This window comes from Periophthalmus magnuspinnatus, chromosome 17, assembly GCF_009829125.3.
Source record: "Periophthalmus magnuspinnatus isolate fPerMag1 chromosome 17, fPerMag1.2.pri, whole genome shotgun sequence".
Taxonomy (NCBI): Eukaryota; Metazoa; Chordata; class Actinopteri; order Gobiiformes; family Gobiidae; genus Periophthalmus; species Periophthalmus magnuspinnatus.
Genome location: NC_047142.1, coordinates 9,975,857 through 9,998,106, shown reverse-complemented (window position 1 = coordinate 9,998,106; position 22,250 = coordinate 9,975,857). Strand labels below are relative to the sequence as shown.

Below are 22,250 nucleotides of genomic sequence, written 5' to 3'. Positions count from 1 at the left end.
ATATAAAATTATTTGCACCAAACTCTAATGCCAAAAAACCTAAAACTATTCAAGTACAGAGCCACTTTTTACCTGTCGATTTATCATAAATAAATGGAAACTGGAGAAATAATTGTTAGAGTTAATATTTATCATTGGTACTTTTTCTTTGTACTAGTGAGTAACTTTTTGTTATTTTTCTGTACTGTAAGATTTGAGCTGTAGAGTAGGGCTGTATGATTTTGGAACAATATCTTTGCATTTTTCTGTCAAGCATTGAGATTGGATTTGTAATTTATGTTTTAAAGGGCCCGTATTAGGCCATTTTCTGACCTGTTATAATGTTATTTCCTCATCACAAACATTACTGGAGTTGTGTTTTGTTTCATTTACGTTTAACACACAAATCCTGCATATTTAATAATCTGATAACAAACTTTTATACACACACCTGCACTTGTTATTGATGTTTTTTATGGACTTATTTGTTTTGATAGTTTTTTCGGTTTGTGTTGTATTTTAAACAGGGCACCCATGAAAAAGAGAGCCCAAGTGCTCTCATTGGGTCCCCCTGTATAAATAAAGATAAATAAATAAATACATAAATAAATACATTTAGGCTGAGTTCTTCTTTCAAACAGAAAACACTCTGTTCCACTTTGTGATGTCATGTGGTAATACAGGAACTACTCCACTGTGTTTTTGAACTTCATACAACTTTGCTAGCATCATTTGGATTATTTCAGTCCTGAAATTGCCAGTGTCTACTGATCTAAAGGTAAAAAATAGCTGTTAACTTGGAAACTACCACCTCATGACATCACAAGGTGGAACAGAGCATTTTGAGCTTTGGAGATGTAGACGGGCTAATAATGCAGGATTACTCAAGCATGTGTAAGTGAAACGAAACACAACTCCAGGTATGTTTTTTATGAGGTAACAACATTATAACATGGTTTAAAGCTCACAAGTTTGCGTAATATAGGACCTTTAATAATAGAACCCTGGTCAAGTGAACTGAGATACTAATTGTGCACAAAATGGTCACATAACTTCTGCCTCCTCCTTCTACGCAGCTTCCTGTCATTCGCACAAGAGTCACATTTCACAACATGTTTGTACTACAGGGGCTATGACAAGGCCGTTTTTATGCAGAATAAGACAGGATATTTTCAAGGAGAAATTGCAGCCGTTGTAATTTGCTAAATGCGTCTATTAAAATTGCAGTTTCAATTATGATTCATCTTGCAGCCCAAATCGCAACCCACACAGCAGCTTCAAAGTTTCAAACAGCTTCTACATAACTAGCTATTGATTAAAGTGACAACCCAAGTTTCACGGAGGATTTTGCTGAAGACCCCATAAAATAGGATTTAAATTTCTTAAGATATTTAAGGATCCTGCTCCTTAAGGTCACATTTTGCTTTGAACATCAGACTTGTCCTTGTCTGATCCTCCGTGACATTTTAAGCTTTGATCACTTGGATATTTCTAACCACTTTGAGTATGGAATCTTTTTTAAACATTTTTTTTATAGTCCATCATCGGCATTGGTGGAAGAAGTACTCAATTTTATCACTTAAGTAAAAGTAGTTTGCACAGATTTTGAGGTCATATAAGGCTTCAAATGTAGAAATAACTGAACCAATCATGTTTTCTAACTGAGCAAACAAAAATATAAAAAATGGAAACAAATAATGAATGTGCCTTAAACCTAAAATCTATCAAACCTAGATATCTTTCCAAAATCGTGCAGCCTGTTGTCTGGCTGAAGCTTTATTTCATTAAATCAAATGAGCAAATGTGTGTGGTCCAAGTTAGATTTTTGTTCAGATCAAGATTAAAAAAAAGTAACGAGGCTAATTACGCCTTTGCAGGATTCTGTTTTTAATATTTGTTATATTCAGTGTATTATCTTTAATATTTGTTCTATATATGTCTTTGTTTTTGTTGCAGTTGAGATGAATAAAGAAATCATGTCTCGTGTGGTGAAGAGGCGGCAGGCGGACCCCAAAGTGGTCCAGTACGTGTGGGCCGCCATCGAGGTCATCCGCAACCAGAAGCAGATCGCAAACATGGACCGCATCTCCAAGTAAGGGTTTCTGCTTTTCATTTTGTTGATATTGGGACTGTAGTTGGATAATGAGGATTTATAGTTCATATATATATTTTTACCTTATGATTCAAAAACATTCTTTTTAGATCACTAAAATTTGGATAATTTGCACTGCTAACCTAATGCTAACAAATAGTAACATCTTGAAAATGGCCCTGTTAATATATTAAAGGTGCACTTGGTAATTTTTATTTTTTTTGTTGGTGAGTCCACCACCTTCTTATTTCCATATAGATATTATTGCTTTGTCAAGAATGTTCCACAGTATGGCATTAAACTTGTCTATGTTCATGGAGAGTGGCAGATGATGCTACCAGGCCAAGATACAGGTCAGATCTGTGGAAAGATGTTTTCAAGGTATTTTTGAGTAACAAAAACACCTGTAACTGACTAAATGCATGATGGATGAATTTAATACCATACTGTAGACAATCCCTGTTGGGGCAATATCATCAAACACCAGAAAAGTTCCATTGTGCACCTTTCATTTTAAAATGTTTTCATGTAAGTCTGTCACGATAACACATGTTGAAGTGCAATATATTGCTGAAGTAAATATAGACAGTAAACGATAATATTGAAACCAAACCCTAAAGAAGAATTATCCCCCAAAAAAGTATTCTAAATGTATCATATTGTTAAAAATATGAGCTAGAAAAAAATGCAACACTTAAAGTGGTTAGTTTGTGTCAATAAGGAGTCGTAAAAGTTCATAATTCAAGACTTCCACAGTGTTATGTACTGAACAAGTAGATATTAGACATAGGACGATATTGAATTTGGTGTCACGATTATTTAAACAGTTTATTTATTTTTTACTTCAGCTGCCCAAAGAGTTTCACATAAAAGTCATCAAAAACAAATATACAAATGACACAATACATAGGAAAAGAACAATAAAACACTAAGATATTCTGTCTAGCTGATGTTAAATGCCAGGGAGAAGAGGTGGGGTTTCAGTCTAGTCTTAAACTGTGTTAAAGACTGAGAGGGTCTGTAGTGTTGTACTTTGTTGTAAGTGAAAACAACAGTGATTTAGAAGAGACCATCAGGGAGAATAATTTTTTTTCTGCACATTCTGGTGATTGTCTTTATCGATTATTCTCATGATTATATAAAATGTCCCACGCATATTGTTCTAGCCTTTTTATCACGATAATATATTGTTTATCATCCCATGTCTAGTCTATACAGTATCAGTATTGTGACAGGCCAAGTTTCATGCAGCAATTGCTTAAAGAGATCTATCAGATTCACACTCAACTTTTTCAAACAACTAAGTTTTTACTTACAACTATCTAAAAGTATTCCAACATATTCATTATTTTGCTGTATTTCTGTCATTTGAAGTCTTTAACTACTCCTAAATTCTACCCAAGGTTGTAATTACAAGCTGTGACACGGCAACATGAGATTATTTTTGTAAACAAGTGGGCTAATTTCAATATAAAAGCAGCACTAAACCCTGAAGTGATGTTTACTGTCTCAATATCATTTGTAATTACAGCAGAAAGAGTGCAAGTTCTTACAAGAGGCGGAGATGGAGGCATGTGTTATGTAGATTATACGACCCCAGGGCAGAGAATCCAGCGCTAAACCAGACGTGCCAACACTTGAACACAGCCAGGCCAAATTCTAGCGTCTTCCAACTGGTTTTTATGTAATGTATAATTATATTTTTCAAAAAGCAGATGCATTTTTGTTTTATTTTGATGATTCAATTAACATGACATTTTTACATAAAAAAAAGAATACAGCCACATACTTGCGGTGTGCGATATACTGCTGACGTAAATATAGATGATAAATGATAATATTGAAACCAAACCATGAAGCAGAATTATTCACAAAAAACTACTCAAAGTCTATAATATTGTTTAAAAAACATTGCTGAAATAAATAACAGAACGCAACACATAAGTAGTTTGTGTGTATAATGAGTCATAGAAGTTCATAATTCAACCTTTTACAGCTCAAATCTCATCATAGAACCAAACTTTTCCCATAAGTACAAAGAAAAAGACCCACAATAAATACTGACCCCCAAAAATTATTGCCCCATCCATCTTGTATTGAACGATAAGCCAGTATTGTAATTATTATGACAGACCTAGTTGGAATTCTTTTGAGTTAAAGTTGCTGGTAAAAGATTCTACATTTCTAAATGCACTACTTCACAACCTTCATATTTTTTTTTTTTTTAAGTTATAGCTAATATTATATATATATATATATATATATATATATATATATATATATATATATATATATATATATATATATATATATATATATATATATATATATATATATCATATATATCATATATATCATATATATCATATATATATATATATATATATCATATATATATATGTATATATATATATATGATATAGATATATTTGTGTTTTATATTTTAACACAAAAAACACCAAAACTGTCCAAAATTCAGTCAGTACTCTCTTCCACTAGTAAAATAACAGCTAGGCAAATTACATTAAAGGTGCACTCTGCACTTTTCTTGTGGGTCACTTGCTTGGCTCCATTTTGTTAGTGCTTTGCTTTAAATGTTCCACAGTATGACATTAAACTTTATTTAAGTGTTTTAATAGCTAAAATATGCTTTGGAGAAAAAAAAAAACACTCTTACTGTAAGTAGCTTATTACCTGCTTGTCCCCATGGTGATAGATCATTTTAAAGTCATACTGTGAAATATTCCAGGCAAAACAATAACACCTTTGAAAATAGTTTGATAAAAGTGTTCTTGAATTACAATAAAAGACACTGTGAACACTGGCAACTTCCATTTTCTTCTGGTGGATGGTTATGAATATGAAGCTCCTAATTGATGCCCAAATGTTTCCCACTCCGAGCATTTGGTGCGTCTGTCTCATTTACTTCCATTACATCGCAGCACTAAGTGTCTCAAATGCCCGCACTGATGAACCGAAGGCAGATCTGTGACTGATGACAGATCTCTCATTCACCCAGCCGTGGCTCCCCTAAATGAAACACTTAACACGTCCTGTACGAGCAGCCGGAGGACCTCGGGAGCTGGCGCCACTCCAACTCAGCCCTGGCTGTCGTCATGGCAACACAAAGTGGCAACATGCGCCCCCCCCGTCCCACCACGGCTTTATTTCCCTAAACCACTGCTGTGGATGAGTGCCTGTTGACATTGGAGTGACCAATGAATTTAATCCAAGGTCCCTTTGCAAATCTGAGTTACTTATTGATGTGGACTCACAAAACACTTGTTCATTTAAACAGGGAGATGTAGGGGATGGTGCTGGATATTTTACACACGCAAAAGTCTAAAATGATGCTTTGTTTATTGGTATATTTATGTGTGGGAAATTGAATGTGGCAAATTTGTACAACAGGCATAAACTTGAACAGTGAAATCCAGCAAAAAGATGTGATTGTCTGGTGAGATGTTGTGAACTGAATTTTAAATGTAAACAAAACAAATACATGAAGAATAAAATGTATTAAACTCTTATAGTTTGCTTGGGTGTTGAGTACATAGACATACAGTCTATAGTTGAATATTATAATTATGTTATTGATATATAATTATGTTACAATTATGATCAAGAGTCTCATTATTTAGACTTCAACGATGTTTGGGACTAAAAGCTTCTGGGGAAAATCTGTTCCACAAATGCACCATCTTGTGTTAGTGACGTAAGAAGAAAGCGGAGAAGCACCTAGACCGTGCTCCTTTATTCCATTTCATAGCTATGTGTCATATTTCAACACTAAGAGTTTAATAATAGTAATTTCCTCAAAGCAAAGCAGTAAAAGCTGAGGACATTGTTGATAATAAAACATTTTCCAGTTAATGTTATTAATTCCCACAATAATACTGTAGATGTCACACTGTGTGGTTCCTACGGTCCTAATACAACATCTTAAAACTGCATTCCACAATTTTGAAACCATGAAAGAAGGAAGTATTTATATCTATCTGACTAATACTCCACTCCATAAACAATTTTTGCAAATCGTTAATATTCGTATGCATGCATTTTTGGTGGCATCCACAGCTGAAAATGATGTCAAAGAGAAACTGGAGTGGACCGCCAGAGTACAGCCAATCTGCGGGTTAGCAATTGATGGCATACTACTCATTTTGTGACGAAGTGCTGCATTTACAATAAACTCTATGGAGGTAACTTTAATCATTCACAAGAAAAAGTTTAGTACTCCAGTTACACCTCTTAAACAGTACCAGAAGTGTACAGACCAATTCAGTGAAGGCTTCATGTTTTCTTTTCGGCGTTTAACAAAGAATGAGCTGTTGACGTAATGACCAACTTTATTTGACCCTCGTTGTTTCACTGTTTCTCTGTTTGATATTGTAAATGAATGTGAACAGCACTTTGGCCTACCATGTTGTTGTTTTTAAAGCACTAATGACTATATTTGGATTGGATTTGAGATAGATGCACTTTTAGCCAAGGTTTACAGTGTCTGGAGCCTGCTCGTGCTTGTGTCCCTGCTGCAGGTGTAACCTCTCTCCCCTTCCCCTTTGTGTGTCTGGAGTCTGGAGCTTTGCCAGTGTTCTCCACCTGACAGCAGAACTACAGGCTGCTGCTGGAACCATGCCCAGGGTACATGGGGACATATTACAGAGGCGCACACTCCAGGCTTTATGTTTGATGGAACAAATAGTTTAAAAGTCAAGGGAGTGTGGGGGGACGATACAAAATAGTCCAACCCCAAGAAACGCAAAGGCTTCACTTCATATTTCAAACTTCGCTCAAATGTGAATGCTCCTAGAGTTGGTCACAAAGTGGACTCTTAACAGAATCCTACTTTTTAAACCTATACCGCTAATCTAAACGCAATTGCAATACTATTTGTTTTCCAATATTATGCAGCCATATTCCTCAGCTTCTCTAGATCTTTACACATCTGTCAGCTACTTACACATATCAACATTGCAAAAATAGTTTTATTCAAATTTCTACCAGGGCTGCACGATATGAGGAAAAGACGCAATATTCACTAACCGTGTTTTGTACTACGAAAACGATATTGTGATATTTTAATATATATTTTGATATAGTAAGTTCAGTTAAATTAAAATAGTAAATGCATGTGCTTTCATTTACAAGTCAAACTGGGTCAAAATAAAAACTTAACAAAGACAAAACCGAGACCAACCCAAGTCTGATATAGTGAAAAAATCTGACCTGACCTTCCCTGTCCCTTTATAGTTTCCAAAAACAGTGCATTTCTCTAAAATGGAGAACTTTGTGTTGTTGCAAAGCATTGCAATATCGATTATTGCTTCAGCCAGTATCACAATAGCGATATTTCTGTGATATGTTGTGCAGCCCTAATTTCTACCCTTTGTTTCCTCTTTTCTCATGTTTAGGTACCTGAGCCGTGTGTTTGGGATGCACCCTAAGGAGACCGCCCGTCAGCTCAGCCTGGCGGTGAAGGACGGCCTGGTGGTGGAGACCCTCACTGTGGGCTGCAAGGGCTCCAAGGCGGGCATCGAACAGGAGGGCTACTGGCTGCCCGGGGACGAGATGGTAAGACTAGCTCTAACCATTTTACTCTAGGACATATATCATTAACCAGTCCATACATCTACATGGCCAGTATAAAACAGACAACTAGAGTAATCACGTAACCAAATAATTTGACTTTTTGGTGTATGTTTATATGCACAAAATAAATCTGATCATCAAAAACACCTGTGACATGTAGGGTTGTAGGTCCAATCGGCTGATGGCGTTTTAATCAACCAAAATGTGTTTTGTCTGTATTGTATTTAGATAATAACGCTTTATATAGGACATTGTATATCAGCCTCATGAATACACTAAAGGGTTGTTTTTGAGTGCAGTTATGGTCAGATACATAGAGATACGGAATAGTTTTGAGAGCTTTTGCCCCCTTTATAGTGGATTAATCGATTAGTAGGACAGTAGACTGTATATATGAATGGACAGAGCTAACCTGCTAGCTGTGGTACACGCCCTTAGTCCACTTCTTTATGCAGTCTATGAGTTGGACATGTCTTTAGTTGACCAAGAATTTCTTTAGTTGTGTACAGTCCTAGTCACATCTGTCAAACTTTAAACATTTTCTTTCACTTTTGTCTTAGTCACATTACTTTTTTCCTTGTCAAAACATGCACAGGTGTGAACAATCAAGAAATGAGATTACTCAGCTCAGATGTAACTGTTTGTGTGGCATTTCAATAAAAAACTCCAGAAATCAGACAATGATCAGGTTTTTGGTGTGCATTTAAACACGGCCATTTTTACAAGTACTCTGACTCAGTATTAGTTATTCTCGGCTCTAAAACGTGGTAGGTGATTTGGGTAGTAACGTGTCATCTTTCATACTGTTCAAATATGATCTTTTACAAAATACTGGGTAGTTATTCTAATCAGAAAGTCTATTTAAACACAAGCAAATGCAGAGATGCTACACAGTTGTATTAACTTGTAGTGTTCTTCATATTACCTTAGCTTTATGTAAAAATACTGGCCTGTTATTCTTATCTAATCACATTGTTCCAGTTTGATCTTTTTCAAAATAGTGAGAAGTATTTTTTTTTTAATCCAAAAGTCAGTTCGGACACATGCAAAGATGGAGATTGTGCAAAGTTATATTGAGTCTAAGTAGTGTTGTTCGCATTGGCCTAGCCTTATGTAATATCGCCTTTATTTCCCCTGGTTCTTGTTATTATCCAAGCCTGACTTACTAGCTCAGAACACATTTTATTATGTCTAATATCTAGGGGAAAATTTCACTTTTATTATTTGACAGAACAAAATGCATACCAAATAACTGCCTGTAGTTGTATTGTCTTAAAAAAACACACACACACACGTTAAAATGCAGTATTGGTTGGGGTCCCATGGCGGACGTGTGTTTGTAGCAGCAGGACTTTAAACATTGCTCTTTGAATCACTTGCAATCACAGGACCCGAAAGCAGAGGGCAGTCAGGTAAGGCTTTACAATTGTTCCATTCACAACAGGGTTCTCCTCTTTCCTCCCTTTGACTAACATCGTTCTGTGAGAAATCTGCCACATGCACTGCACTCTGGGATTTAAGTGAATCTTTTTAGGTCCAAAATATATAAAAATAACCACAAACTCTGATTTGTGTCACTAGAAATAAAGCTAATAAATTGTTTAAATTAGTCCTTTTATATAAACAAAATTTGTCTCAATATTTGATGGAGGACCACTACTACAAGTCAAAATCCAATAGATTTAACCTTCAATTGTAAACCACATTTAAAAGTACACATTTTCTGGTGTAGGATCTGCCACCTGCTTGCCTCCATGGAGTTGTTATTGCTTTGCCTCTAAGTTTCCACTGTATGGCATTAAACTTATATATCTCCATGGATACACCACCTGGCTCAGTTACAAGCCAGATCTGTAGAGAGATGAGTCCGCTTTCAGTAAGAATGCATTTATTGCCAGCTGGAATTAACTAAATGCAAGATGGTTATGTTTAATGCCATACTGTGGAATGTTCCAGGCAAAGCAATAACTTCTTCATGGAGACAAGCAGATGGCAGATATAAACAAACGGCCTCATAACACAGTTGATCAGTACAAAATGATTTTATCCAAAATGAACTAATGTTTTTAAGACCCGCCTCCTAAATCAAAGTAGTGATGTCACTGATCGATTTCGCTGTCTGTCATCACCAGAAAAGCTTCATGATGTTCCCCTGCAGCGCTGTGGCCACATTTCTTACTGAAGTGATCACTGATGTATGTCTGATCGTGTGCTCACGACCAACCTGCAGCTAGGCAACACTTTCACTACGTTTTATTCTAATTAGCAGTTACTTTGTTCTTAATGTTATTCACTGACTACACATTCTTACGAGGGACTGTTTCACTGGTGGTGTCATCTAGACTAGAAGCAACGCAAATGTAGACAAACTGAAACTGATTATATTATAACATAAATGATCACAACTGTTCATCACGTATATGAAAGTTTAAAGAGGGGGTATTATGCAAAATCAACTTTAAGAGCTTTCTATCATGTTTCAACGTGCATAACCTCATCAAAAACATGCCTGAGGATGTTTTAGATGTCATCCATGCATGTTTCAGTAACTTAGCGATCTCTCCTGGGCTCTACTGGAACCCTTTTTGCGATTAGCTGCTGTACGAGACCACTCCTCCTGTACAAGGCTCAGCCCACAAGCCTATAAATACACAAATAGAGGATACAAAACAATACACTACTTCACATCGTATCAGGTTTGTGAAGTTGTAGTTTCATTAGTGGGATGCACGTGATAGCGCTCTGAAGGGGGGGTGACTTAGCGTGGGAAGAGACTTAGCCTCGGGAGCAAGTGGAAATGGACTTAGAGCATCAAAAATGAAACGGAAACTAATTGAACTTTTTTAATCTGTTGTTTTCAGTGAGTGTAGCATTTTCAAAACAGTAAAAGGTAACATGGCAATCTAAATGTGTTTTGTTTTAACAATAGTAATACCCTCTCTTTAATTTCATGCAGCTAATAACTTTGAAGACTTTATATATGCACATGTATTGTAATATACCCAAACATAAATGGTGAATAATTATGTTTGAGAGGAAAAAACATAAAAAATGTACAAATATTTGCCATGGTGTAAAGTGAGAAGCAGTTACATTCACTGCTCGCCCGCCTGTTATTGTGAAAGTGTCTTTTGTTGTATTGCTTCAGCTAACACAACATCAGTGGATAGATTTCCTCATAAGGAGCACTTTTTTCCCAGTTCGTCACCAACCCAAACAGGTCTATTATGAATGAAAAGTGACTGCCTAATTACAGATTCTAGTCTTAATTAAAATGTTGAGGTATTTTGGCGTAGCTGCAGGTTGTTGGTGAGCATGTGCGTGTGTGTAACAGTTGGTTTTGGTAGCTCTAGTCTCCTCTCAGGGTGGATGTGACTGTGTTCTTAGCACTCTCTGTCTGGCATGCGTATGTTTCACAATTATTCAGTGGAAAAAGTGATTCAATGTTAAATTTGATTACTGCACTAAGCTGTGACTTTTACTAGTTCTTCACATAAAAATCTCTTGTAATGCATTTCTATTAAAAAAACCAAACAAACAATATACTATATATAATATATATATAAACAATATACTAAGTGATCAGACAAATGGTAGGACTGTGAAATTAATTACAATTTGAATGGGCGCTATTAGCAAATTACAAAGGCTGCAATTTTTGAAGTACCACATTTTCCCTCACAAACAAAAATGTTCTTATTCTGCAAAAAATTGCTGACGCTGCAGTTAAGAGCTGTATAAACATGTTCTGAAATGTGATTCTTGTATTAGTTTGTCAGTTATAGGACCTTTTCACTCTTTTTGCCAATTCTTCTTGGCTCATTTAAAACTGGAATTTTGAAATCTAACCACATCGCAATTCTTGGCTGAAAAAATGCAATTCCATATTTATCTGAAATCAATTGTATAGATCAATTTCAATTAAGTGTAGCTCATATTAAAGATACAGTGTGTAACTTTCTGGAGGTGACTCATCACCTGCATGTTTCTATGGAAATAGAAAGTTTAAACCATACTTTGGTACATAGTTTTATGTTATAATGTAAAGGAAAAACATTTCCATGGAAACAAGTAAGATTGAGGCCATTAAGTACGAGTCAGGTTTGTGGAGATGCAAGCCCGTTCAAGTAAGGTTAATGTTTTTCAAAGTTTTACAGTGTAATTAATGCAACTAAAATGACATGCTTATATTTTAGTCTATTTTTTGGCTAAAGGGTTACATACTGCGGCTTTAAGTTGCAAAAAAAGTGTGAGAAGTGAGAGTGTGTCCAGTGACCTTGGATCAACCTTCCAAATATTTACTGTGGCTTTGGTCACACACTGATAATGATCTCACTGCACTGGTCAGTTTAGCTCCAGGCGGAGCAGCTACAGCAGGTCCTTTAACTGGTTCTGTATTTAGATGAATAACACCACGGAAAACCTGACAGTTTTACAGAATGCACTATAAAATAAAGTACAAATGAAACTTTCATATGGCTGAACCATTTGGGACCAGCTCTGATTTTCTAACAAGCATTGCGATTGTGGTTAAATTTCCAATTTGTGTTTTAACAGTAGGATTCTGTTCAAAGTTCACATTGTAAACACATTGAAATATGGACTGAAAAACTAATACGAGAATCACATTTAAGAACATGTGTGTACAGGTCTAAACTACAGGATTAGCAGTTTTTATGCAGAATAAGGCAGAAATAGTGTTTTGTTGATTGTGGAGGAAACTACGGTACTTCAAAAATTGCAGCCTCTGTGATTTCCTGACTGCGTCCATTCAAATTCTGATTTCGATTTGAATGTGATTCATCCTGCAGCTCTAATTTTACATTTGTCATCCTGTAGATTTAGACACAAATGAACTGTTGATTCCACTATCTACAATAAAAATGTACTTTAATGACCTGGGCTATGTGTTTCCACTAGTCCTCTATAGTCTGTAAATAACAACTGAAACTATGAAAGCCTTAAAATTAGTGTAATAATAATCATATCTACAGTTTATCTGCCTGTTAATATAATTCCATAGTAAGACACTCTATCTAGTTCTCATTAGCAGTGTTCTTGAGTTGTGCAAAAAAAAAAAAAAAGGCTAAAATAAATAAAGATTTAAGGATCACACTGTGTACATCAAGTTACAGATGGATAATCATTGACAAGATGTTAACTTTAGGAATGTACTGAACACTTCGTTTTCATAAAGGTAGGTGTTTCTGGTAGGTATTGGCTAATGCTATCTTCATTTAAATGTTAAATATAAAATAAACAATATAATTAAGATTTAAAGTAAAGACCCATTTAAAAAAAAAAATCTTTGAATTACTTCAAGTGAGACTAAACAACATGGAACAACCTGGAACAACATTTCAAACTAAGAGTGATCCACAGTTGAAACTCCGCCCCTGCAGCCAGGTGTTTCTGAACACAAACACCTGGCTGTGATCAGGACGGTCCTGTGTGATGCTGCCAACCACTGGAGCCAGCACAAACCTACATTTAGACATTCTTGACCAGAAACCTGCAAATTTACCTAGTTTGCACTAAAGTTGCCAGATAATGACCTGAAACAGTAGATAATGCTTTTGAAACTCCATGTATTTAATATCGATAAAAGTGGATTCAGTGTTCACTTTGAGTTTGAGTTGATCTGTTTTTAATAAACCAGTCCTGGCCACAGTTCATTCAGCATCTTGTTCAAATAACTGCCTTTCGATGCGCTCTCTGATTCGATTTTTCACTTGTAATGACAGAACTTTGAAGTTACTGAATCAATCCCAGATCTGTCCCTCTTTGTCCTTTTGGCTGTTTTGGACCTGGCCCTGTCCCATTCACAGCTCTGTGTTTGAAGAGAGTCCATATCAAATGTTTGGTTTGGACATGTCTCAGGAGCTGCCTGCTTCTTCTGCCCAACCACACAGTCAGGACTTGTGCAGGCTGTGAATGGGAGCAATCAGGCCAATTACACATTACATTCCAGCTCCGGGGTTTTTGATATATTTGATCAATTAAAATCATGTTTTTAAATTGACTAAGAAAGTACACTTAACACGGCAAGATTTAGATGGAAAATTTCTAAGCAGAAGTATATGATTTGAGTTGAGACGGATAAAAGGTTGAACAGAGAAGAGATATTGTGCCATTTTTGAAGTTATTTGGGCACTCAAAGCCAAACTGCAGTACATTCCACATTACTCATTTTGCTGCAGTTCAAACTTATTCCTTACTTTAGTAGCACTTTTCTGGCAACCTAATTATTCACTGCAATGAGTTCATTAGCACTTTCAACTTTTGAGACCAGAGCGGAGTTTTGCCGTCATTTATTTAACATGATGACCTTTTTACTATTGTATATTTATTTAAAAAAAAATCTTAAAACCAGTTGTTACCTCTTTTATATAAAACACATTTTTTTACATTATCTGGCACATTTTACTACATTCTCTCTCTTACAAATTACACTTGTACGACCCCACCAATGCATGGGTTTGAGATAAAAATTAGGACTGTCGCCATAGCAATAAACAATTTAAAACAAAATGGATAGTTTGAAAGGAAAATAATCCTCATAATGTTCCACATAAGAGGAAACTGAAACCCATGAATAGCTGATCAGTCATATTTAAAAGTATAAAATAAAGTAAAGCAAACAAAATTGAAGTAAGTGATATGATTGAAACCTGTGTATTTTTTTTAAGTCAGGTTTGTAGTTAGGACTTCTCCCAGCACTCAAAGCCAAACTGCAGTAACATCCCACTGTTTAGCTCCTTATAAAAATAAATCATTTGGAAGGTTTTTAACTTTATTTAAGTCAATATCGACATACAGAACATAAGTAAATGGATAGATTTTTAAAATTGATTTTAGAAAAAGCATTACACAAGTCAAATTATGCTTGCAGTATTAAAGTACTAAGATAGTCCATTTATTTTATTGTTTTCACTGTTACAGACACAGAACAGAAATGAACCAACCAATGTAACAGACTTTATTCATATAACAGTTAACTTGTAGCTGTTGTATTTAAATCTATATCATTTTTGGCCTAATATTGAAAATATCAGAACACAAACATTCCTTCTAATTAAAGTCAACATTTAAAGGTCCTATATTACACCATACGGACTCTTGTGAGCTTTAAGCCACGTGATAATGTTGTTGGCCTCCTCAAAAACAGACTTGGAGTTGTGTTTTGTTTCATTCACACGTTTGAGTAATCCTGGTTTATTAGTTTGTTTACATCTCAAAAGCTCAAAACCCTCTGTTCCGTCTTATGATGTCATGAAGTGATAGTTTTTAAGTTAACATCTACCTTTTACCTCATTCAGTAGTGATTAACAATTCCAGGGCTGAGTGTATTCTGTTTGAGGGAAGAACTCAGCCTAAATATGCAGGGTTTGTGTGTTAAATATGTGTGAATGAAACAAAATAAAAAAAAACTCTGGGTATGTTTTTGATGAGGAAACAACATTATAAACAACATATATCAGAAAATAGTGTAATATGGGCCCTTTAATTAGTCTCTTGCACTTACATCCTGCAGCATTGGTGTCAGTTAGTGCAGTGTGGCTCTGAGTTCAGCATGTGTGGTGTGTGCCTGTGTCTCTGTAGAAGTAGAAGTGGAGGGGCCTTTCTTCTCCCCTGTCCTCCCGGGTTGAGGGGGGGTCACCCGAGCTCTCTGTGCTGTGTGTCTCGTGCAGGACTGGGAGACCGAGAGCCACGACTGGTACTGCTTCGAGTGTCACCTGCCTGGAGACGTGCTGAGCTGCGATAACTGCTTCAGAGTCTACCACCTCAAGTGTCTGTCGGACGAGTGCCGGCCCCGCGACCCAGGATCGCACTGGCAATGTACCATCTGCAGGGTAAGGATTAAGGCTGTCCAAAGTATCAAAACTCAAATACTAAATCAATACTAAAACTAGTACTGAAACTAGATACTGATTTGAACAGGTATCAATGCGAAAAAAGTCACATTCACGGGACAGACCTTTCCTGAATATCTTTAGAATGATCTTGAGCTGTATCTTTCACAAGTATAAGACACATAGACTAGTGTGCACCATGGACCACTATGAACCTACCTGGACGACTGAGGCATATATTGAAAATCATGTTCTATTCTCTAAAGTGAATTCTTATTATCATTGTGGTATCAGAATCAGTTCTATTTCTTAGTATCAAGATCAAGTTTGAAATTTTAGTTAATGGATAAATAACATTGGCCAAACAAGTAGCTACAACTTTGAGTTCTATTCCTCTAAAAATAATTTGTCTAGAGTTGACTGAATGTTGTTGTTTTTTAGGGAAGTAAAAAGAAGAATCTCAACAAACAGGAGATGTGCAAATACCTGCGTTTTATCGTCCAGCGCATGAAAGAGAGGGTAAGAATGATTACACTTTACCCAGCAATCTAATCTGTAGGAATATGTGTCTGTATATAAAGACGGGGTATTGTGCAAAATTTACTTTTTGGACCTTTCTACCATAATAATGCTCCCTCATTAAAAAAATGCCTGAAGAGGTTTTATGTCATCTATGCAAGTTTGGGTAATCTAGCGATCTCTTCTGAGCCCTATTCGAAAGCTTCTTAGTTTGGCAGTACAAACCTGTCCAATGCTCAACCCACAAGCATAGATCACCCAGACTCCGGCATGGCAATTTTCAGTACAAAACATGATACAAAACACTGCAGTACAATTTCAGGAACTAGGTACAATGTGAAGTAGTTTCATTAGCAAAATGCACACTGATTGTGTTATGATAATGCTAGCGTTAAAAACTATAATTAAACATATTAAACATGTTAATATGTTGTCTTCAGTGAATATAGCATTTTCAAAATAATAAAAGGTAACATGGTGGTCTAAATATGTTATGTGTTAGCAGTTAATACCCCACAGGAGTAAAACCCTCTTTAAACAAGGCCATTTTAAGACAGGTTTAAATGCCCCAATGACGTGTTGTCTCGCTGCCTTAATCCATCACTTAGTTTAATTGATTTCTGTCCTCACTCTCTCTCAAACCCATCTGAATCTCTAAGTGGTGTCAGATTTCCCATCATGCTCTGCGCTGGCCTATATTTATCTTTATTAGAATGCTCTTCCCCTTTCCACTTCCAGGCGGTGGACCTACACAAGAAAGGCAAAGACACCAAGCATCCCATGTACAGAAGACTCATCCACACTCCTCTGGACGTGGCCAATATTCAAGAGGTACGAGTACACAAACTAGGGCTGTCAAAAGTATCGACAATAAGACTCATTTGACGAGTATCAATTCTAAAAAAGTCACATTCACAGAACAGAATGAACCTTTCCTGAACAGCTTTAGAGTGATCTTGAGCTGTAGCAGAACAAGTATAAGACACATAGACTAGTGTACACCATGGACCACTATGAACCTACCTGGACGACTGAGGGATTACACAGATATAAGGCCACATGGGAATAGAAAAGAAGGTACTGGGATTTGAAAATCACTTTCTATTGCCTAAAGAAGGAGTGTTTTTTATTATCATGGTCATAATCGGTATCGAGTATCGAAATAGAGTGTGAAATTTTAGTATGACCTTGAACACAAAGCTCAAAAATACTATAAAAAAGCTATGGTCAGTTTTTGCTCTTGTGCATTTAAAGGTGCATTATGCAACTTTTCGGATCCGCAGAGAGGCAAGCACGGTCACAGTAATAAAGCAATAAAGCAATAAAAAATACCAATACTTGAATAAAAGAGGATGGATACATTTAAAATTAATCCATGTTACAATGTTATTATCTCCTCAGAAACAGACTCGGAGTTGTGTTTTGTTTCATTCACACATTTGAATAATTATTATTAGTCTGTTTATATCTCCAAAGCTAAAAATGCTCTGCTCCACCTTGTGATGTCATGAAGTGGTAGTTTTCATGTTAACAGCTGCGTTTTACCTTTATTCAGTAGAGATTGAAATTTCCAAGATTGAAATGATCCAAATGTTTCTAGTGAAGGTGTATGGAGTTTACAAACACAGTGGAGCACTTCCTGTATTACCACATGATGACATCACAGTGTTTTCTGTTTGATCTAACTATGTAGAGTTTATGTGTTAAACATGTGTGAATGAAACAAAACACAATTCCAGGTCTGTTTGTGATGAGGAAATAACATTATAACATAGATCAGAAAATAGAGTAATATGGACCCTTTAATGTTCATAATCAAAGTTATAATATCTCCATGGAATCAAGCAAGTGCCGTACCCCAGAAATGTTACATAATACACTTTTTAAGTAGGTGGGTTCGGTAATATTTTGTAAAAAAGAAAAAAAAAAGCTAATTACTTTTGATTTACTGTGTCCTCAGTTCAAAGTACACTGACACCTAGTGGACAAACACCACAAGCTGAACTTTTTTTCTCTTTTTGAAGAATCTGTCAGAAGGAAAGTATAAGAATTTTGAGGAGTTCAAAGCAGACGCTCAGCTCATCGTTCACAACACGGCCATTTTGTACGGAGGTGAGTGTAAAAATGTGTGTTATGTTGAGGGAATTGTATGTAGCCTGCACTCTTATGGTACTACAGTCACAACTGGGGTTTAGGTAGTAAGGATGAAACTTGCAACCCAAATGAGAGATTCATGTGAGGCTCGTTCTGCTTTCTGATTGGACTATTGCCTTGAGAACCAAAACCAAATTATAACATAAACAACTTGGCCACCATGCCCAATGTTTTTGTAATTTAACATAAATCAAATCAAATATAGCTTTTACTGGGAACAGTTGCAAAGTTGAACATATTTGAGGACTCGGGTGGATCATGTTTATGGAATTTAAAATCTAAATCTTACATACAGTTTACAATATCGATTTACAATAATACCTTAAATGTTGTGTTGCAGTTCACAGTGACCAGGCAGAAATCGCACGGTTGCTCTACAGTGACACATGCCATGAGGTAGTACTGACTCTTACATTTACCATGCACTTAATACTATATACTATAATATAAATAATCTTTTCATTTGTCTGTATTTCACTGTGCTCTCTTCTCTCTCTTGCAGCTGAACGAGTTGTTATTGTGTAAAAACTGTTTCTACCTTTCAAATGCGCGGCCTGATAACTGGTTCTGTTACCCATGTGTGAGTAAAGCAAACTAATGATGATCAATACCAACAAATTATATATAATCAGAAATCAATAAATAAAAATACAACTCCAGTCTTTGCTTTTAAATATGTGATATAAACAGAGGTGGTTAGAGTAGCTGAACATTGGACTCAGGAGTGACATTATTCCAGTTGAAGTACAAAGTATTGGTCCAACAAATGACCTGTGTAAGTATAAAAAGTTTTAAAGAGTCTGGATGTAACACTTGATTTTTTAAAATTTAAAGTTAATGTAATTGAAAATACCAGATTTAATGAATTATTTCATGTTTCCTGCTTACAAAGTATTGACAGCAAAAAATTGAAAAATATGAGAGTATATCTGAAGGAGAGGTTCAAGAAACACAAATGTTCAGATCATTTAAGCCTTTGTCATATAGACTTAAAGTGGGTAGAGTAATGAAACTTTTATTCAAGTAAGAATACTGTTAAATATATGACTGGAGCAGGAGTAAAAGTCTGAGCTCTGCTAATCTGAGAAGTACAGTTTTTTTTAAAGTTACACAAGTAACACTTTGATTGGAAATAACAATACGAGTGTGCTCTGTGCTTGTTCAGAGTCCCAGTCATGACTTGGTGTGGGCCAAAATGAAGGGCTTCGGGTACTGGCCGGCCAAAGTGCTGCAGAGAGAGGACAACCAGGCAGACGTCCGCTTCTTTGGACACCAGCACCAGAGGTCAGTCCAGTGTGTGGTGTGCAGCTGTACATATGTACATATGTACATTATCAGTTCATTACATGTGTATGATCTGTATAAATATGGCTATCACTGCACTTCTGTGGTAAGGTTATGTGTCACCAAAAAACTTTTCTTTATCCTTTTTTAAAAATTCTATAAAATGACACACAAAACAGGACTGTATCACATTGCAAAATAGGATTATCAAAAACTGATACTAAAGCTAGTACCAAAACTAGAGTAGTCGTTTGAACAAATATTGATATTGGAAAAAAAAATAGCATGAATAAGATAAATTTGGGGGGGGGAAATTTTGTAGATTTCTCAGTATCAAAGAAGATGTCTGTGTCCCTCAGTCATTCTGGTAGATTCTATTTCAAAAGAAAATTAAATTCTGGACATTTTTGGTGAACACATTTTTAAAACATCTGTTTTTTTAAAAAAACATCTGTTTTGTAATAAACTTCCTAGATTCATTCCTTTGTGTTTTCTGACCCAGGGCGTGGATCCCATCAGACAACATCCAGGACATCAAAGTGAGCGTGCAGCAGCTGCAGGTGAAGCGCAGTAACGGCTGGAAGAAGGCCTGTGAGGAGCTGGAGGTGTACCAGCGCTTCCTCCGAGAGGGACGCCTCTGGAAGACCAAGATGGAGGAGGCAGGAGGCCAGCAGCCCAGCGCCCGCTCCCAACAGCAGCCAGAGGAGAGGGGAAGCAGGACCCAACAGCAGCCAGAGGAGGAGAGAGGGGGCAGGACCGAGGACGCAGAGTCCAGTATCTCCTCCACCAGCAACGAGCAGGTCCGACATGTGAGTACTTCACATTCAATGGGGTAAAACAGGGTCAATTCTACTCTAAAATAAATATATAGGACCTTCACACATATTGGCCCCCCTTCTCAATGTAAATATGTATAATACATTTTTTAAGTGATAGATAGAAGTCGAAGATTTGACCCTGCTGGCCTCTGGGTCACACTGTTAACCAATGAGATGCCTTCACTGGGATATTTCTCTTATTTTTATTTTAGTCTTAGTATTTTTTATATTTACTTTTAAAGGGGACTTACTTTTAACCACATTACAGTGATGTTTTTTTCTCCTGTTATCATTTGCTCGGGCCCTAAATAACTTTGCTTAATCAAAAGCTTTTGATTTTTCTGTTTCAGCTCAAGAGCAGCCACGAGCCTAAAGCCAAGAAAAGTCGCCGAACTCAGTCTGCTGAACCCAAAGAAGAATCTAGTGTAAGTTTAACAGTGTAAAAGCTCACACCACTTATGTATTCTGTAATAACACCATTTTAGACAATTACTGCATTGCAACTAATAAATATAATTCTGTCTTATCCCTTGTCCCAGGACCCAGAGCCGGAGATGGAGGCGGTGAGCTCGAGTCAGGAGGTCCCGGTCTCCTGCGGCTCTCAGCAGCCGGAGAAACTGTCCGTGTCCACCCAGACCAAGAAGGCCAGCGGCAGCTCCCCCCGCACCCTGCACCGCTCCACCCAGACCAGCACCGACGGGGCCTGTCAGAACATGTGCCACGAGAAGTACACCAAAGTCTTCAACGATGTCAAGGAGATGATGAAGGCCGACAACAAGAGGGAGACCGAGAGGGTGGTCCGGGAATCTCTTGAGAAGGTCTGCAGTCTTTGTGGGCTTCTGTGCACTTCTCAGAACTTTTTGCTTAAATGTACTTTTTTCAATATCTCAAATCAGTTTAATAGCATATAAAATAGTGAGCATTTGGGGCTAGTGTTACATTCTTGCAGTGGTATGGTAATAAAAGCAGAGGGAGTTACATTGACTATGATCATTTTCTCTGTTTTATCTGGTTAAACACGGGCACCAGATATAACATATGTAGAGATATGTTGCCCACTAACAACCAGAATGTTAACCAGGGCCAAAGCATGTCTATTTGTTTGAGAGATGAATGTGTGAATGAAACAAACCAACTCCAGGTCTGTTTGCGATAAGGAAACAACATTAGAACAGAGATCAGAAACTAGCGTAATCTGCGCCCTTTAAATCAACAGAAAAATACCTTTCTTGTGCATAAATTGGATGGAGTTGAGCTGATTCCATTGTACGACTCACTGCTACTTCCTGTATTTTTGTTTTGTAAATTTCTTCACTTAGATGTAAAATTATGATAAATATTCACCACAGGTACTATCCCTCATTTAAACATGTGGGTACTGGACCATTAGTTGTGTCTGTTTTTACATTCTGAAGGATTCCTAATAATAAAGACTTATTTTGCTTGTGTCAGCTTCGAGCGGAGATGGAGGAGGAGAAGCGTCAGGCTGTGAGTAAAGCCCTGAGCGGAGCCCAGGCTGAGATGGACAGAAAGTGTAAACAGGTGAAAGAGAAGTGCAAAGAAGAACTGGTGGAGGAGGTCAAGAAACTGGTGTCTCAGCACAAGCAGCTCATCTCCCAGACCAAGAAGAAGCAGTGGGTCAGTACAACACTCAACATTTATGTGATCACAAAGGATTTTAACCAAGTTTAAGATCACATTTTGAGTCAACAGTACCTATTCCTACAGAAGAGATCAAATATTTAGATTAGATAATAATACATAACACTGACATTGTACTTTTTGTCACACTCAAACATGCTTCAAAAGTTTAAGACAAAACACAAATGAAAGAAACAGATAAATAAAAGGAGGTGCAGTTATTTGAAGGCACTTTTGAACAGGTGAGTTTTCAGGGCTGTTTTGAAGATGGTGAGTTTGGATGAGTCTCTGATGTGTTTGGACAGAGAGCTGCAGAGG

General features: G+C 36.7%; 1 protein-coding gene across 2 annotated transcripts in view; it reads left to right on the top strand.

Moving 5' to 3' along the window:
- Window positions 1–22,250, top strand: part of zmynd11 (zinc finger, MYND-type containing 11) — a 28,404-nt gene that overhangs the window by 2,260 nt on the left and 3,894 nt on the right. Inside the window, exons 2-15 of one of the 2 annotated variants that reach the window (XM_033982628.2) lie at window positions 1,936–2,071; window positions 7,486–7,645; window positions 9,052–9,075; window positions 15,355–15,516; window positions 15,958–16,035; window positions 16,774–16,866; window positions 18,060–18,147; window positions 18,530–18,585; window positions 18,692–18,769; window positions 19,355–19,473; window positions 19,976–20,282; window positions 20,642–20,716; window positions 20,831–21,109; window positions 21,744–21,929. In XM_033982628.2, coding sequence (XP_033838519.1) covers window positions 1,941–2,071; window positions 7,486–7,645; window positions 9,052–9,075; window positions 15,355–15,516; window positions 15,958–16,035; window positions 16,774–16,866; window positions 18,060–18,147; window positions 18,530–18,585; window positions 18,692–18,769; window positions 19,355–19,473; window positions 19,976–20,282; window positions 20,642–20,716; window positions 20,831–21,109; window positions 21,744–21,929 — 1,836 coding nt within the window. In that variant the 5' untranslated portion in view covers window positions 1,936–1,940. The remainder of the gene's footprint in view (window positions 1–1,935; window positions 2,072–7,485; window positions 7,646–9,051; window positions 9,076–15,354; window positions 15,517–15,957; window positions 16,036–16,773; window positions 16,867–18,059; window positions 18,148–18,529; window positions 18,586–18,691; window positions 18,770–19,354; window positions 19,474–19,975; window positions 20,283–20,641; window positions 20,717–20,830; window positions 21,110–21,743; window positions 21,930–22,250) is intronic. The other variant, XM_033982629.2, reaches the window with a different exon arrangement.